The sequence below is a fragment of the Lissotriton vulgaris genome, chromosome 12 (genome assembly GCF_964263255.1).
Source record: "Lissotriton vulgaris chromosome 12, aLisVul1.2, whole genome shotgun sequence".
NCBI lineage: Eukaryota > Metazoa > Chordata > Amphibia > Caudata > Salamandridae > Lissotriton > Lissotriton vulgaris.
The window spans coordinates 438,836,676-438,855,328 of record NC_141700.1 but is presented as its reverse complement, the minus strand read 5'-3'; the positions used below and the strand labels follow the sequence as shown (position 1 = coordinate 438,855,328).

At 45.3% G+C, this 18,653-nt stretch overlaps 1 protein-coding gene across 2 annotated transcripts in view; it reads right to left on the bottom strand.

Moving 5' to 3' along the window:
* Positions 1–18,653, bottom strand: part of NFATC3 (nuclear factor of activated T cells 3) — a 1,100,962-nt gene that overhangs the window by 413,234 nt on the left and 669,075 nt on the right. For both annotated transcript variants that reach the window (XM_086945198.1, XM_086945199.1), the window contains exon 6: positions 8,479–8,619. In XM_086945198.1, the coding sequence (XP_086801324.1) occupies positions 8,479–8,619 (141 nt within the window). The remainder of the gene's footprint in view (positions 1–8,478; positions 8,620–18,653) is intronic.

The following is an 18,653-nucleotide window of genomic DNA, read 5'->3' as shown; positions in this document are numbered from 1 at the left end:
CCTCCCACAGACATCCAGTTTTCCTTTGGTAAGTGCAATGCATGAGATTGGGTGAACTTGAGCTGAAGTCAATTCAGGGTCAGACATTGGCATCAGGGTAGCAGGAACCAGCATGGTTATGGGCCGAAGTACAAGTCTGTACTCGTTTTGGTACAGGCCTTGTAAGTGGTTCCAAAGAGACAGGAAGCACAGAGAGAGTGACTGTGGCAGTAACCCAACTGAAGTCCCTAGGGTTCATGTGAGCAAAGGCATGTCAGAAGGAACCTGAAAAGCACCAAATAATCACAACATGGCCTCCTTGAAGGGTCGGCAAAGGCCAAAGGAAACTCGGGCACATCTGGATCAGCTGAGGAATAAGATCAGAGAAAGGCAACGTTAGCAGAATGCAACATGCATTTTGACACCCTTGTGCCTTCTTTATGAAGTAGTTAAGGTATGTTATGTTATTTGGGTTTATATAGCGCACTGTTACCCAAGGGTGTCCTGGCGCTGAGCACTGTAAACCTGGAACCCTCCATCCCTTGAGCTCTGCCTGAGACTAAGCTGAAAACAACCATGTCTTCAGATCTTTCCTAAATGCAAGGAGTTCCGTTGCACATCTTAGATAAAACTGAAGTTCATTCCAGGCTTTGGTAGCTCGAAGAACAAAGCTCTTCCACCCCAATTGGCCTTTTTCGCCCTCAAAATGGCCGCCCGTTTTGCTTCCATTGAGCGCAATGTTCTCCCGGGGACATACCACTGAATGCGCTCTTTTAGATATTCCGGTCCAGTCCCCCTCAGGGACTTTAAAATTGTGCAGAGAGCCTTGAATTGGGCTTGTTGTTTGATTGGGAGCCAGTGAAGGTGACCTAGTCCTTTTCTGACCGACACAAACCTCACTGTGCCCGTAAGCAGCGTGGCTGCTGCGTTCTGTACCATCTGTAGTCTGTTCAGATGTTTATTATTAATAGTCAGATACAGACTGTTACAATAATCCAGACGGGACAGAATGAGAGTTGAGACAACTGTTCTGAAGCTTTCTAACGTTAGGAGTTTTATTTTCTTCAGTGTTCTCAGGAGAAAAAAGCAGGTAGACACCACTCCACTGACCTGATTCCCAAATGTATTATCCACAATCACCCCCAAATTTTTCACCTTAAGTGCAGGTGATGGGGGATGCCCATCTCACTGGGCCACCATGCTGGAGACCAGAGGTTGGGGTTGTTCCCGAAAACGATCACCTCTGTTTTGCTTGCATTCAACTTCAGGCAATTACCAGACATCCAGACGGTTATTGCTGCCATGCAATCATGACAACTAGGGTCTTTTCCGCTTCTTTGCTTCACTGCAGCGATAACACGATTTGCGTGTCATCTGCATAGGAGGTTAAAAGTAGCCCAAAAGATCTTATAAGGGCAGCTAGTGGTCTCACGTATATTTTGAAAAGCGTCGGGCTAAGGGAGGATCCATGTGGAACTCCACAGGGGAGGGAGAATGGTTTGATCTACCCCCTCCTAGATCAACTCTGTCAGCCAGAAAAGATTTCAGTAGGTTCCAGGCCACATCCTGGACCCCAGCTTTCGATAGACGACCCATCAACACATCGTGATTGACCGTATCGAAGGCCGCCGACAGATCCAACATGATCAGAGTAGCTGAGCCTCCCTGGTCCACCGCCTCACGGACCTCTTCCGTGGCTTTGATCAGTGCTGACTCCGTACTATGTCCCGCACGGAACCCATATTGAGAGGGGTCCAGTATGTTACTTTTCTCCAAGAACAGGCTTAGTTGCATGTTCATGGCCTTCTCCATAATTTCAGCTGGAAAAGGGAGACGGGAAATGGGTCTTTAGCTATTGGGATCGCTGGGCTCTAGATTAGGTTTTTTAACAAGTGGTAGGATTGAGGTCCTTTTCCAAGATACAGGATAGTGGCCTGCCCCCATTATAAGATTAAGTAAGGGGGTAAGTGTATTCGAAATGATGTTCGAGGAGATTTTCATTACCGATGCCGGACATGGGTCCTTAGGAGAACCGGATCTGCATCCCATCAGCAAATTGGTAACCTCCTTGTTCACCAATGGGGTCAAGTTGTTAAACGTGGGAGAATTATTGCTTGCTATTGCCCCGAAAGCCCAATCACTAGCCTCGCCCTGTTGGTTGCTGAAGGAGGAGAAAATGACTTCCACTTTGTTTAGAAAATAAGAGGCTAGGGCATCACAGAATTCTGGATTGCTTTGAGTGATGGGTTTGGGGGAGTCATGAGGTTGGTAACTGTTCTAAAATGTTCCTTCGTCGAGGATTTAGCTTCGACGATCTGTTCAAAGAAATAGGCCTTCCTGCAGTGTTTTTTATAGGCTGGAAGACTAGCGTTATATTCTTCCTTATTGGTTTGACTGTACCCCTTTCTCCAGAGACGCTCCAGCCTCTTGCACTCCGATTTAAGCTCCTGACGATCTGAGTGAACCAAGGGGCGGAGGGCAGCCCATGTCTGGGGAGCCCCATTTGACAGGGGCCAGTCTGTGACAGGCGGTATTGATCCAATCCTCATAGGCCACGTGGCTTCCTCTATGTCAGTGGGAAGATTTGGGATGAGTCTAACAGGGTTTTATCAAAATTGGCACAGTTAATATTCTTCCAGGACCGTATCACTATCTTTTCCTTGGGTTTTGCATTGGATACTTTAGTGGGCGACAGAGCGTTTGCAAGAATAACAGCATGACCTGTCTAGGGAAGCGGCAGAATTTCCAAAACAGAGAGGCTGGAGGAATTTGTGAAGATTCCGTCTAGAGTGTGGCCAGCCTCATGGGTCGGGCCTTCTACCTGCTGCAAAGGGTCCCCTTCCCCCATAATTTGCAACAGTCTAGCAGTATCTGGATCGGTGGGGTCCTCAAGATGGAGATTAAAATCGCCAAGCAATGTAAAAGCTTTGGCACAGAACCCCTCCTCCAGCAGTGAACCAATAGACTCCAGGAAGCCACCTCTGGGGCCTAGAGGTCGGTAAATGCGCATAGCTATAAACGTGTCTTGCGGCGCATATCGCAAGCTGACTGACAATGTCTCACAGGCTGTGTTGGATGCAGCCTGGAAAGAGGGCGCTAGGCTCTTTTGATAGATAACAGCTAGGCCCCTCCTTTCCTTAAAGGTCTGTCTAGCGTGTGACAAAGGAAGTCTGGGGGAGAGGCTTTAACACTATCCGGCCCAGAGGCAATGTCCGTCCAAGCCTCCGTAATGAAGGCCATCATGATGTTGTGTTCCTCGATAAGCAGGGAACATTCTGCGCTATGTTTAACCAATGATCTGGCGTTTAGGAGCAGGCATTTGAACACAGGCTCGACCAACAGCATCCCTGACCACATTTTGCCACTAGAGTGAGATTCACAGGGAAGCGCCAGGATGTGGGGGAGTGAGCAAAGACAACCCAAACAGTATTTCGCCATGGCCTCAGGCTTAATACAAGGCAGTAATCTGGGACAGCAAGCTTTGCCCCCTAGTGGGTTTTATTTTCTCAGGGTGTCTCTGGAATAGATTCGGCGGTCTGGCAGTAAAGAATCAGGGCTCCTGGCCCTGAGCATGGGCCAAGCGCGGATGGGCGGAGACGGGCTTGAATTAGGTGCCCAGTGGCGCCCGCTGTGTGGTCCTGTCGTCATCCGTTTTTATGGTCTGCCCCAAGAACTAGCCTGCTAACCTCCCAATGGGTGCCACTTACCACCCCTCGCCCCCGTAACCGTGCCGGTCGGCGTCAGGTAGGTTCAGCGTCCGAACAATTGGGAGCGGGCAAAGACCAAACAATAAGGTAAGTTTGTAGTTAAGTAAAATAGGGGTACCGGTATTTAAAATGAAAATAGCAAGAAAACAAGCAGCAGTTAACAAAGTGCACGTGCGCAGCATTGAAGGCTAACAAGAGTTTAAAAGAGCTTTAAAAACAAAATCACCTTCAACACACCCAGACTCACGCTCCTGGAGGGTATTGAACACAACCCTTCCCAGGCAAACAGTGCAACACGGTTGCATCATCATCCGTTTTTGTGGTCTGCCCCAACAACTAACCTGCTAACCTCCCATTGGCCGCCACTCACCACCCCTCGCCCCCGTAACAGTGCTGGTCGGCGTCAGGTAGCTTCAGCGTCTGGACAATTGGGAGCGGGCAAAGACCGAACAACGAGGTAAGTTTGTAGTTAATTAAAATATGAGTGCCAGTATTTAAAATGAAAATAGCAAGAAAACAATTGCTCAGCGTTGAAGGCTAACAATAGTTTAAAAGAGATTTAAAATCAATATCACCTTCCACACAATCAGACTCACACTCCTGGAGGGTATTGAACACAACCCTTCCCAGGCAAACAGTACGAGATGAGGTAGAGTACCCCAGTATAATATGTATCTAGAATGAGGTAAGCATATTTTTTTTGTTTGTTCTGTATAGTAAGGAAGGTTGAACACTTTTTTTGTTAAACAGAACTTCAAAATCGTAGAAGAGGTAGGGCTAAAAGGAGAAGTTACTTACCTTGGGTAATGCCTTATCTACTAGAAACTATCTAGCCACAGTTTCCTTACCTTTGACTATCCCCAGGTGGCAGATTGGATCCAGAAGATTTTCGAATAGTACCCATGAGCACCAGTAGATGGTGTTTGGGTCCGCATCAGCGGCTCGGCTACAGATCCTTGGGGCCTCACTGGTGGCGAGGACCGAACCTGCAGGCCTGGTTCCATCGGGGGCCCCTCCCATGCCATGGGCCTGAAGGCTCTCCAGAGGGGAGAGGCCACCCAAAAATGAGGCGCAAGGCCTCACAAAATTTCTTGAACTGAGCAGGGGTCACCTCGGGGAAAAAAGGGAGTGGACGCAGGTTCAGAACAGCTGACTAATTCAGCCTGGAGTGTGAACACGCTCTCATATGGTCGGATGTCTTTGATGGACGTGAAGAAATCGAAGAACGTTGGGCTTTCTTTGGCTTCTTGTGTTTGTGGGACTTTCCAGACTTCCCCGATAACTTAGAATGTCGCAAGGAACCTAAGAACAGGCTGTGAATAGTACCAGGACCTCCCTAGCAAATGGAAACCTCTAGCGTTACGGAGTCGATCAGCGTTAGGTGAGCAGGTTGAGCGATTGCTCCCTCAGCGCCTTCAGATGCATGGTGCGGAAGTCCTCATACACCTTATAGTCGTATCCGGCTCTAGGCACCACAAACACACCAAGTAGGAGTTGGTCACCGACATTTGCCTGTGGCAGGCCACACGTGGTTTGAAACCAGACGGTTTCTTGGGTGAGATCATCACACCAGGAGAAGAATTTCAGAAAAAAAAGTTGACAAAAAAGGTTAGTCAACGAATGACGTAGGGCTAGCTCAATCCGGATCAACGCTATATGGCACAGAAAGGAAAGAACTGATGGTGCGCCGATGTGGCGCCTATACAGGTATCGTGCATGTCACTTCCGATGCAAAACCAAAACACTACCACCTACTGGTGCAAAAGGGTTACTGCTCTAAAATCTTGCTGATTCAGTCTGACGCCTGGTGATATTCAAAGTTAAGAAATCTGCGGCTAGAATCCTCTATCAAATACATTGTTTTGTGTATTTTTTTCAATGCTAATCTTTGTTACATAGTGTAATTTGCCAGCATTATGAGTATCAAGTATTATTTTGCAGACTATGCATACAATTTGCCTTTATTTGTCAAGCTAAATATTCTTAGCTTTACTGCTTTAAAGCCAATAAAAGAGTTTCGCCATTTTGGGATAAAGTAGATGCAATCTCTGAATTATTTGACAGCAAGGTAATCTAACATTTTCCATGTGGCTTTGCGTGTGCCTATATTCAGAGCACCTCATTGCCTGTATAAAATAAATATTTTAATGGTACGAGCTGTAAACTGAGGAGCCATGAGTCATCAGTCTAGCACATTGAGCCACATGCAGATTGTTACACTAAATATTACATTTTTAAGTTGAAAATGGTAGCTGGCGATTCATTCAACCATAGCTAAACTAATGAAAACTGCTGAAGCCATTTGAAGTGTGTTTTGGAGAGGTTAAACTCCTCTTCTATTCTGAATTTTGACCTAGGCAGATGGATAATTGCAAAGCCAGTGATTCCCCATCCAGATCTTAAATTGCTATTGCATCTCTAAAATTATTTGGTTTTTGACTGTCACAAGTGACATTCATAAGCCTAAAGCTAAAACAAGAGCTACATAGGCACATCAAGAGAAGAGAAGGGATTCAGTGGAGCCTATATATAAAAAATCATTAATACCAGTTTTCACTACTTAATACATCACCTTGCTGTGGCTAATGACAAAATCTGTGTTATTTTTACTCATAGTCTCCCCACTGTGCTCGTCATGAACAGTCTTAATAGTGTTAACGTACAAAAAAAGGAACACATGAAAAGTTTGATAATGCACTCTTCTACAGGCGCAACTAATGCAACCGTCTATACTATTTAGCCCAGATCCAGCACTTTTAGCGTAATTTCCTAAACAGCTGGGAGAGTCAGCAAATACTGTAATCATAGTAGCTGAACAGTGAAGAAGCAATGAAAATGGACAGTAATGGTAGCAAAACTATTTCCCCGTACTGGACAAAAGTTACAGAGAAAGTATAATCATCCCAGACAAGCTTCATAATTCACATCAATTTGTGAACCTCCCTGTGGTGATACCGGCGTGGATCTTCAAAACTCTAGACACTTTATTAACAATTTTGTTGTGGGGGTCAGGTCGCCCCAGATTAGCCCTTCCTAAAATGCAGCTGCCTAGCACTGGTGGAGGTATGGGGTCCCAGATTTCAAGGCATACTGCATAGTCTGACAGTTGCAGTGGTTGGCATATTGGCTGGCTGGCCATAACTTGTTTGAAATTGGATATTCGCCTGTGCAGCTAAGACTGGGATCGTTACAGGTGTTACTCTGCTTTGACTCTGGTACGGCACTTCACTATCGGAAGTTAGCACTTAAATATGCCAAAGTATCTACTCCATATGCCCCTAATATCCCACTTTGTGGTCTGCCAACCCTACAGGGGTTCTGTCAGCTAATAGGTTGAGGCGTTGGGCAGAAGTTGGAGTTGAGATAGTGGGAGACATTCACAGATGGGAACCTGATGCCCCACAATGAGTTTGTGAGGGTTAATGCAGAACCAGTTACAATGTTCTTGACCTACGCTGCAATTACACATTTTATACATCGGCACTGGCTGGTGGACCAGAGGGAGGCCCCCACCTTTCAATCATTACAGGCACTTCACATAACGGGCCATGGAAGCCACCTGGTTAGATGATTACACCGAGGATTAAGGAGACACTTAGGCATTTCGCTGTTGTCCCTTCGCCAGAAGTGAGAAACTGAGATAGCCAGGGAGCTCACTGACAGGGAATGGGCGCTGGTTCTAGAGTATCCTAAGCGAGTCTCTCGCAATGTCTGACTTAAATTCATTCAGCTACTAATTTTACACAGGGCTTATTTAACACCACGGACTATACAAGCAATGTCCCCGACTGCTTCCTCAGACTGCCCTAGGTGTTATCGATTGGATGCTGATTTCATCCATATGATGTGGGCCTGTCCCTCCTTGAAGAGGTTTTGGAGTGAAGTTACGCTGGGCCTATCCTAAATATCCGAGCGTTCTTCGTGGTCCACTATCGAGGCCGATCTCATGGGTCTTTCCCCGCTCCCCAAAAAAGCGGTGGTACTGTGCCGCTTTACGGGCTTTCCTTAATGTTGGTCAAGAGATTGATCACACAACGCTGGAAACCTGACGAGCGCCGCGGGAGGGAGTGTGGAGAGAAGAAATACTCAAGTGGGCTACTGCGAAAGGGAAGCGCTACAGCGCGAGGAGTACAGGGGACTTAGGAAAAAGACGATTTCAATGGAATGAGCCCATTTGGTAGAACAGTTCAAAATAAATACTCTTACCGATCAGGGGGAATGTTAAAAGACCCCCTGCCCATGTCTTTAACTGCATTGAATGCAATGGCGCAAAATAGATGTACTGCCATAAATTTCTGGTTTGATGGTGCATCCCTGACCCCACCACCACCCCCCTCTCCCTCGCTCCATCGCTATCACCACATATGGATACCATACACGAAAAAGACGCTCAAACCATAGTGGCTTCTTTTTAGTTCTTTTGGTTAAACAGGGGGTGGAGTTTTGGAATTAAACAAGTTGGTTGCCATAAAGGATTGTCCTGATATACGTATGTAATATTTCAATATACAGACTTGAATAGAAAAGTATAACAAAATGAATATATCCGACACTATGTGTATGTACTAGAACGGAAATATTGCACTAAATATCTGTCAAACTGAATCTGTATTCAAAGCAAAATTTGTATCGTACATATACATAACCTGAACATGAATAAAATAGGTGTTAAAAAATAAAGACAAGCTTCATAATTCACTCTACGACAGACAGAGGTTTAGGCAAACATTTGCCAATTATAGGGCTTTGTTTTTATCTATAACAGCTATGAATTATAAAAATAAAATATTACCTTGCCCTTTCTCGAGAAATATAATTTTGGATTCTGGAACAAAATTAGAAGCAGTTATAATCATTTCTTGTCCTCCATTTACGGAACAGCTGTTGATGTTGTACTTGTCAATCTGAGGAAGTTCTTGAGCAGATCGCTGGGCTGTATTGCAAATAAACATAACATGATTAGCAATTATCACTTTGAGAAGGTATTTTAATAGTACAGGTAAAAGCATCAGCAAAGCATCAACCCACTATGCAATTCTGTTTAAATGGGACAAGCTTAACTGGTTATGCTCTGGTCTCTGCTCTGAATGTCTATTTAGAATTCACAAAACTTGTTTCCACTATAAAAATGTGCATCAGTCATCAGCACTGTAGCCAGCCATAAATGGTCCAATTTCAGTTGAATTAATATATATTTAACAGAGAATAATGGAAAAGACCCACATAACCACAGAAAGTTTGGACAAGATAAATTTAGATGGTATGATGCTACATTAATCAGATTGCAGAGTTTCTGTAATCAGTGGATTCGGTTCTGAATATGGCCAGGCAGATTTGTTTTTAATACTAACAATTTAAATAGTGTAAGGCAAAGTCTGTCAAACCTATTTTACAAAAGGCAAAGAAAATTAGTTAGTTACCTGTAACTGAAGGTATCCAGTATTGGTATCTTTCATAGATTCACATGCTTGAATCATTACAGTCATTGAGGTGGGAGTCCCATGGTACCATCTCAAAAGTAGTTAAAGACATAACCATAGGCTACAATGTAATAGCATAGCAATATCATTTTGTACAAAAGAACCAAACAGGTGACAGCACCCTCTAGAACACTCCAAAGAGAGGCTGAATCCTTCAGATTTTCAAGCACAAGTGTGAGAATAGTATTAAAAAATAATTAAGGCAAGCCTCTCAGGGGAGGAGGTTGGGTCACATGTGTATGAAAGATACCAATACTGGATAACTGCAGTTACAGGTAAGTAACTAATTTTCTTATCCAGTATTGGATCTTGCATAGATTCACATGCTTTAATCAGATCAGCAAGCCATTGTAACAAGGTAGTGGGGGCGATGGGGGCGGGGGGTAGTTATTTTCGCTATCCGTGGGGACTTGGGTATGAGAACACAATCATGCTATGGGACTTGATTGCACTGTGGGCACCTGAAGTCAGGTCCCCCCAAGGCACTGTCTCCTAAATTATAAAAATTGACTAAAGGAACACCTGTGTCAATTTTTACAACTTAAAAAAATAATTGCCTTGTGGGGACCTGTGTTTCATCAAGTGTGTTTATATTTTTGCTCAGCTCTGCCCCTGTAGACAGGAGGCAAGTACTGCAGTCTTTAACTCTGCATTCAAACGCACTTTGCTCACTCAAAACACATGCCAGCAGCAAAAAAGACGGACCTCTCAAAGTTAAAGTTGCATGCTCCTGTGTTAATCCAAATATTTTTCATGTAAATTAACCATTTCTCTATTTATTAAAATAAAACTTTATTTTACATGAAGCTATTGCATTTAGATATTTTGTGTCTGAATATAGTTTGTGGTTTTATAAACATTGCTAAAGCAATTTGGGTCAGTTTTGCATCCCAGAATGCGCTACTATGGCTGTTTGATTCGTATCTGCAAGCAAAGAATGATGGCGCACTACACTGCAGTAGATTATGAAGTGATTTGAGAGATGTTTGCAAATAACCTAAAGGCAGTTAGTTCCTTTTGTTGAATTGTAATGCTTGTACTAAGAACTCTGAGCCTTTATGTTTCTTTTCCTTTGTTTATATATTAATATGCACTATGGAATATGATATTTTAAATGATGCCTAGATGAGTGAGTGACTAGTATGGAAAAGTTTATTTTTAACTGAAAAGTCATGTTCGTACAAAATGTATGAACGTCTTCAAATATATATTCAAATACAGTCATAATATGTAATTACAGTGAAACTATTTGAATTGCTTAATTTAAAAACTCCAGAAACCATACAAAGCAAACAAGAGACCATATTTACCAGAATGAAATGTAGTTCTTAGCAGAGGTATGAAGTGCTATATTAATATTACAGTTCAATATAATAGATGCACACCATAATAAGAACAATTCAGTCCAGCTTCAAAGCACCCCCCAAGGGCCACCTTCCTCAAGCTATTCAAGTATTAGCACCAGAACATGAAAAAAATAATAACAATGGGATTCATCTCCATGTTGTCCATATTGAGATAAACATGTACACCTACTAACTTACAGCGCAAGCATGAGCTGCACCAAGACTGGGATCCACCCTCAACTTTACTACTGCTCTGCAAAACTGACAGTTCAGTTGGACCTTTAATTACATCCTACTATCGTAGTGAAAAGACCACATAACACCTTTTCCAGTTCAGTCTCGATTAGATATGCTCTGACACGGATATTTCAGTACAACGTCTCACAAGGAGATCTGCTAAAGAAGTTGAGTCAACCGGCCATCAGCATGCATTTCCCTATTTCACACATCTTTTCAATGCACCCAGATGCCCGATAAAACAACAATTCTCCATACATCCAGTGTCACTGAAATTGTGTAGCTTTTTTTCGAATAATGATGTATTTACTGCATGTACCACATAAACCGTCATCTGCTGCATGATCAGCATATGTAAACAATTATTATTATTATTTTTAATATTATTATTATTAATTGTGTTTTGTTAAGCGCAAACAACCCGGGGGCCTCGTAGCGCTAAGTATGGTCAGACTAGAAAAAGCTGGACGGCCGAAAATAGATGAAGAGAAGAGTTTTCAGTTTCTTCCGAAATTTCAGAAGGTTAGGTTCGCTGCGAAGGGTAGTGGGCAGGGTATTCCAAGTCTTAGCGGCATTCCAGGAAAAAGAGCGTCCGCCCCATCTGGTTCGTTTGATTTTATTGATAGTAGCCAGAAAAGCAGTGCTAGATCGCAATGTTCTATGGGGGAGGTAAGGAGTTGCTAGAGAACAGATCATTGCTGGTGCGGTCTTCCACATGGCCTTGTGCATAATGCACATAGATTTGAACAGTACTCTGGCCTTGATAGGGAGCCAGTGAAGTTTTTTGAGAGCCGCTGTGCCTGATTCTCGCCGATTAAGGCCCAGCAAAAGGCGGGCTGCCGTATTTTGAGTAACTTGGAGCTTCCTTGTTGTAGATGCAGGGGCCCCAAGGTATAAGGAATTCCCGTAGTCCAGGCGGGACAAGATGACGGCTTGCACCATTATTCTACGGGCTTGGGAAGGAAGGAGTGGCAACACTTTCCTGAGCATGCACATAAGACCAAAGCAAGTGGCGGATAGAATAGTTGCTTGTTGTGTGAAGTTTAGATTAGCGTCCAGCCAAAAGCCCAAGCTCTTTATTTGGGTTTTCGATTGGGGCGGGGTGCCCATGCATGTGGGCCAATCCGGCAGAGGGCTAGAGAAAGTTGGATTGCCCAGAATCATTAGCTCCGTTTTCTCACCGTTGAGCTTCAGATGCGAGGTGGTCATCCACTGGGTAACCGCTATCAGGCAATTACTAAGATTGTGAGGGGAGGTATTGGGCTGGTTCATAGATACAACCAGTTGCGTATCGTCGGCATAGGTCACTATGTCTAGACCGAATGAATGCACTATGTCAGCAAGAGGTTGCATATAAATATTAAAAAGGGTAGGGCTCAAGGCAGAGCCCTGGGGCACACCTTGGTCGAGAGGCCAGATTTTTGAGTGGGTGGTGCCCTCTACTACCTCAAAGGAACGGTTCTCCAGAAAGGACTGAAGCCAGTGAATGGCCTTCCCTGAAATTCCTATTTGATGTAGGCGGTGGAGAAGGATGCTGGTGTTAACAGTGTCAAAGGCGGCACTGAGATCAAGCAACATAATTGCTGTGGTGCCGCCTTCGTCCATCTGTTTCCTAGCCAATTCAGTCACCTTCAGAAGGGCGGCCTCAGTTCCTAACTTAGGACGAAAACCTGCCTGGGAGTCGTGAAGCAGATGATTATTTTCCAAAAATTGTGTAATGGAGGCATTAATATGTTTTTCTAGTAGTTTACTAACCCAGGGAAGTAATGAGATAGGTCGGTAATTGCCCATATTTTAAGGATCCAAGGTGGGTTTCTTCAACAGTGCTCTGACTTGGGCACATTTCCACGCAGAAGGGACTAGGTAATGGGGGTGTTTAATGTATTGAGGATAACAGGTCTAATAGTATCTAAGATCTTTACTAGGTGGCACGGGGGAACCGGATCAGTGGGAGACCCAGATTTAACTTTCCGCATAAGGATGTCGAGAGAATCCTCATTAAGCAGAGGGAACTCCTCCAGTTGGTGGGACCTAGTGTGCGGTGGGATCGTTCCTTCATCATAGGCCAGATTGGGTAGGTCAAATGTAGAGGAGATATTCTGTATTTTCTTATAGAAGTATTCAGCCTGTTTATCACAGCGCATCTGAGCTTTACTGGGGTCGAGGGGAACAGGAGGAGTGTCAATAAGGAATTTTGCAATTTTAAAAATTTCTCTCGGGGAGTTGGAAGAGTTAGTGATTTTTTCTTCAAAGTAGGAGGCTTTTGTGCATCGGATCTCAGCTTTGTATTTTTTTATTGCTTTGTGATGGTTAGCTTTATCTAGATTGCTGCGGGATTCCCTCCACGTTCTTTCAAGTTCTTTCCACTTTCCACGTTCTTTCAAGTTTCCTACAAACTCAAATTAAATTGTTTATATCTCTAACGGTTTAAAACTTGCTAATAACGTGGCAACATATGTTAGCGTGCAGTGTAAGGCTTTTTGCAAAGGTTAACTGGTCATCTTTAGTTGCTTTTGCTGTATTTGATTGTTTAACTGGTACTAATGTGGTGACATCTTTGCCCGGACAGTATTACATTGTGAAAAAATTAAAAAAGAATTAAGTCAAAACAAGCTGCAATATGCCACAACATTTGCCGTTTGTGCAGCACACGTTAGTCAGCCCTGCCACATAAATTGGTGCTGCCCTGCCACATACCTCCAGTGAGTGCCACTGAGCTTCACATGAGACACTAACAAAATACTTGAAAGTGACGTCTGAAAAGCAGTGGCGGCCACACAACAGGATACATTGGGAGTGCATACATTTACAGGCAGAAAGTATTCGCACTGTACTTATGATTACTTCTTGTGCTGGATTGGAAGACATAAAGAAATGCAGAAATTGAGGGCCTTCTTTACAAGAAGTAATGCAGTGCTGCACCAAGGCAGCGATATGTCAAAATGTCTTGTACCTGCATCCAAAAACCTTACGACGTCATAGATGCAAATTATTTAAAATATGGTGCTCTATGGCGCAAGGTCCCAAGCATGCATCAGAAATTCTGACGCATCAGAAATTCTGACTCATCCATGGGTAGGATGCCACAAGGCATCCAGCCCAAAAGTGGTGCATTGCAGTAGTTGGTCACAAGACTGATGCAACTAAAGCAATGCGTCCGAAATCCTAGGCGATGCATCAGTTTTGACTGACTTACGTAGCCTCGTTTGGGGACCAATGTAATAGTGTGTGTAAAGATTTTTAAAAAGTCACTGTGGGCCCTATTACATTGGTCCTGGATGACACACATACAAGTGGGCATAGTGTGCTTCTGTGCATCACTATGCCTATGTATGTGTGACATTATGTCAAAGTACAATGTGAGCTCGTACAATACTGTGATGGTGAATGATGTTATATTTACTGTGTTACCTACTTTATGAGTGCACTTACTGGACAAGGGATTGTGACTTGATTGCAGATTTCACTGCTTCAAGTCGCTTTAGCTGGTCAGATACCTATGCTACAGCCAATGTGTTATGCCTACGGTTGAATTTTAGAGACGTAGGAATTCTGACACATCACAAGCTCAGCGGCACATTAGCAAAATGTCATAAATACCACTGTGTCAGATTTACGTGGCGATTTTAGTTGGGAAAGCATACCTCGCATATATTAAAATGAACGCGACGCAGCAGATTCTGACAAAGGTAAAAATAATGCAGCCTGATAAAAAGTGGTGCATTTGCATACATGTGTCACCTTGTAAATATGGAGCAAAGAAAGAACGTCGGATGCAACCTCTATAATTCTTCTAAACCTTACTGGACCTCCCCGGCTTTCTCCCAACCATCGGTTTCCTCAAACTGGATGGTGTCCCGTTACCTCCTAAGACCCCATTGACGACTGTATCACCCAGGTCCAACATAGTGCTCTGCGAGCCCTGCCCACATGGTTCTTGTTTATTGCATACAGGCATGTCACTCTAATGTCCTGAAGATGATCCCACTATTTATTTAAGGGTCCGAAACCCCGTTGACAAAATGTACACAATATACATCCACTAATCTGCTATATCAAAATATGTAATGGTGTCTCTACGATATTCTGTCTGTTTCATTTGTATCAAACTTGTATAGACACTTTTTCTTTGCCTGAACCCTTTACTTAATGTTGTTCTTCTGTTCATGTTAGTAGGACGCAGGCTGTGTCCGACTTGGATTGTTTCCCCTACTTTATGTTATATGTTTATTGTAAATTAAATACTTGTCCAGCTGGACAGAAATATAGCACTGATCGAGTCTTTATTATTTTGTACTGTACTAGAATACTGTCTAGGGACCATTGTCTGTAGAAATAGTTAACTTACCCAAAGTCCCTCACCAATTGCTTATTTGGTTCCCTTGTGCTTTTCAACAGCTCTCCAGAAGAGAGTCACTTCTGATTTCGGCCTTCGGAAAAGAGAAACTTTATGTTTGCAAAAAAGGATCATTTTGAGATGTCTCCCACAGCATGTTAGAAATCCTGCAAAACAGTCAAACGTGGTCTATGCTTTTTAATTAAAAAGAAACAAAACAAGGTATTACTTTATGGGGAGCTACTCTGTGTAACATTTTTAGCAGAGCACAGAATGGACAGCGTGCAGCAAGTCATTTTACGACTTATTTTAACTGGATAAAACGGCATTAAAGTTCACAAATAGTGGACTTTAAGCGCAGTGGCAAAGTCTGTATCAAAACACGACAGTATGAAAACAGACACATGTAACTGTTGTCATTCCATTAAATATCACGAGCTCAGTGGCTCTTATTGTTTGACAGGTGTTTCGAATAAAATGATAAAATCATGCACCTGCAACTCTAAAACCACTATACAGAACGCAATATACATGAATGCTTAAGAGCTATCTGAAGAACATATGAGGTAACAAAACAACACCACCATCGAGGGAGATGATGGTAAATGTTTACTGAAAATGGAGAACCGGGGCATGGCTAGCGACGCTGGAAAATGGCCGCAGCCTGGCAGAGCTCCGTAGCCCGCCGATACTTCCCCTATAAATCCTGGCACAAATCCTGACCTCAAACGCAACAAGGTACTAAAAAACGGCTGCGGTACTGCCTCCGGTCCGGCAGCAAAAACCGGGAAGCCGATACGACTTACGGAGCTGATCCAGCCTGGGCAGAGAGTCGCAGCCTAGCCCTTAAATCAGAGCCTGGAGCCGCAGTGAAGTTGGGGTCGCATGCAGTACCGACATTGGCGGCACGGAATCAGAGCGACAACAGGGGGGAGCGGCGGCCCATCGCGACGGCCCCCAAAAGACTGTGGGTCACGACGCGCCACTGGTGGGTGACAAGGGACTACAGCAGACCCCTGTCTGAGCCCTAAACTAAAGATTTGGTGCGGCGGAGTGCCGGGAGAGGACCGCGTGTGCCCCCACCGGAGTCGTGGAGTGCCGGTAAGAGAGCTGGAGTAACAGCGACACGGCAGGAAACGCCGGTGAGTGCCGCGAAGACCGGTGGCAACGAGGTCTGACCCCCGGGATGGAACAGGGGACAGGGGTAGCCCGATTATAAGTGAAGGGCACAAGGCACAGACTCGGAGAAAGGCCAGTCAGAAGCCCCCAGGTCATGTTGACAATTGGGAAAGGCACATGGTGCAGTACACTCAAGGTGGCATTTAAGACTCCTGGCATCAATATAAGGGCCATCATTGGTACCCCCAAAACCGGACTTTTCTCTTCATAGGTGGTGCGGGACGCAGTGACCAGACCGCCACACGCACGATAAGCGCCCCCACGCCACACAGCCCAATGAGTACCAGGGGGTCTAGAATGGTGCAGAGTCACCGAATTGAAAAATACACCGTGGCGAAGGACCAACAAGGGGAGCCTAGCATTCCAGACAGTGCCGCGAAGGGCCAGTAGAAAGAACCGTTGCAGGAAATCCCCCTCAAGGACGTAATGGCTACTCTGCTGAAAATGCAGACATCCATAGGGTCCATCCCCAGTGAGGTGACACTGCTAAGGGTTGATTTTTCCAAAATGGGAGCGAGAGTGACGGACGTCGAAACTATAATGAAGGCCCTATCAACGGACACTGCAACTCTACAGAAGCAAGTGCGCCAGTTGGAGCTCGTGCAACAACAGCTAACTGAGAAGCTCAATGACCAAGAAGGGCGCTCTCGGCGCAACATTGTACGCCTTGTGGGTGTGCCAAAAACTATCCGGGGTCCAGCTCTGGACCAGTTTGTTGAGGAGTTGGTACAGACGCAACTCTGCCCCTGTGGCCTCTCAGAATTTTTCTCAGTGGAGAGGGCACATAGAGTTCCGGGCCGACGGCCCAAGCCGGGAGCCCCCCCCCTCGACCTATCCTGGCACGTATATTCAATTTTAGAGACAGGGACGCAATCCTGCAAGTGGCCAGGACAGGCCCGCCTATCCGAATAGACGATAGCGTAGTGACCCTGCATCCGGACTACACGGCAGCAGTATCGGCCCAACGGCGCACTTTCACTGAGGTAAAGCGAGAGCTCCGCAACAGAAAACTTAAATATGCAATGCTCTATCTTAGCTTAGAGTGGAGGCGGAAGGAAAAGCATGGTTTTTTGAATCGCCCAGTGCAGCACGAGACTGGCTAGATGGATGGAGGCATGCGAAGGGGAGCCACAGACAAAGACCGGAACGGCGACGGCGTCCCTCACAAGAGGCCTCGGGCGGACAGGAGAACGACACCAGCCCACCAGGAGGAAACAAGAACTGGCAGTGAGGTGGAGTGATTCTTAGGGCCGGATTGATTCACTGCTGTGCACTTAACGAGCTGCGGCTGTACTCGACCGACTGAGCGCAGAAGAGATTGGCTGGACATGAGCAGCAGAACCATGACCCCAGAGAGGGGTCCACACTGAGATACGGACAACGCCACAACAGGTTGCATTGAGGAAAACATTTGGGGACAATGGTGTGGCGGGAACGGACTCACCCCCCCCCCCCCCCCCCCCCACCCCCCACACACACACACTTTCACGCAAGTACACAGTTATGGGACTAAAGCGCTCTGCTGAGTTGGGGTGGCGGGTAGTTTTAAATCCGCTGGGCAGGGAGGGGGGTGGTGGGATGGGTTCAGGTTGTGGATGTTTTGTTTGTTGGGGCTGCAGCCCCCCTTTGTGTTGTTCTAACGCAGATAATTGTGGAGCAAAACGTGATAGGCTCCTACAGAAGAGTCCGAAAGGGACGACCCACCCTAGAGCACACTGCCCAATATGAGCCAGGGTGACACAAATACGAACACACCGATCCACAGCACCCAGGGTCAGAAATCGCAGATGTCTATAATCTCCTGGAATGTAAATGGGTTAGGGGACAAAACAAAACGGGGACTGGTCCTACAATATTTGAGGCTAAAAAATGTGGCGGTGGCACTGCTGCAAGAGACATCTGCAGGGATCGAAAATTCAAGCCCTAAACAGGTGGGGATTCAAGATGGTAGTCCAATCGGATTTCCCATCCGGATCTAGAGGGGTGGGGGTCCTTATAAACAAGCGTTTCCCATTTATAGTCATGAACACATATCATGATGATCAGGGGCGATTTGCGGCTATCACAGGTCAGTGGGACGGTAAATCTTACAACATAGTGTCGGTTTATATTCCGCCGGCATTACACCAACGTTCCTTCATAGAACTGGGTAAATTCCTGTTGAAGCTGCCTCGTGGGGAGCTGATTGTTGTGGGGGGGGGATGGGGGGGGGGGGGCTTAAATGCTGTAATGGACTCAACACTGGATAGGCAACCCCCTAGAGACACGGATGGGCCACCCCGTAGATTGCAGGAATTTGTAGAGGCGCAGGGGCTGATGGACGCATGGCGGACTGTTTCCCCAACGGAAAGGCAGTTCACATTCCACTCCGGGGTCCACAATAGTCTCT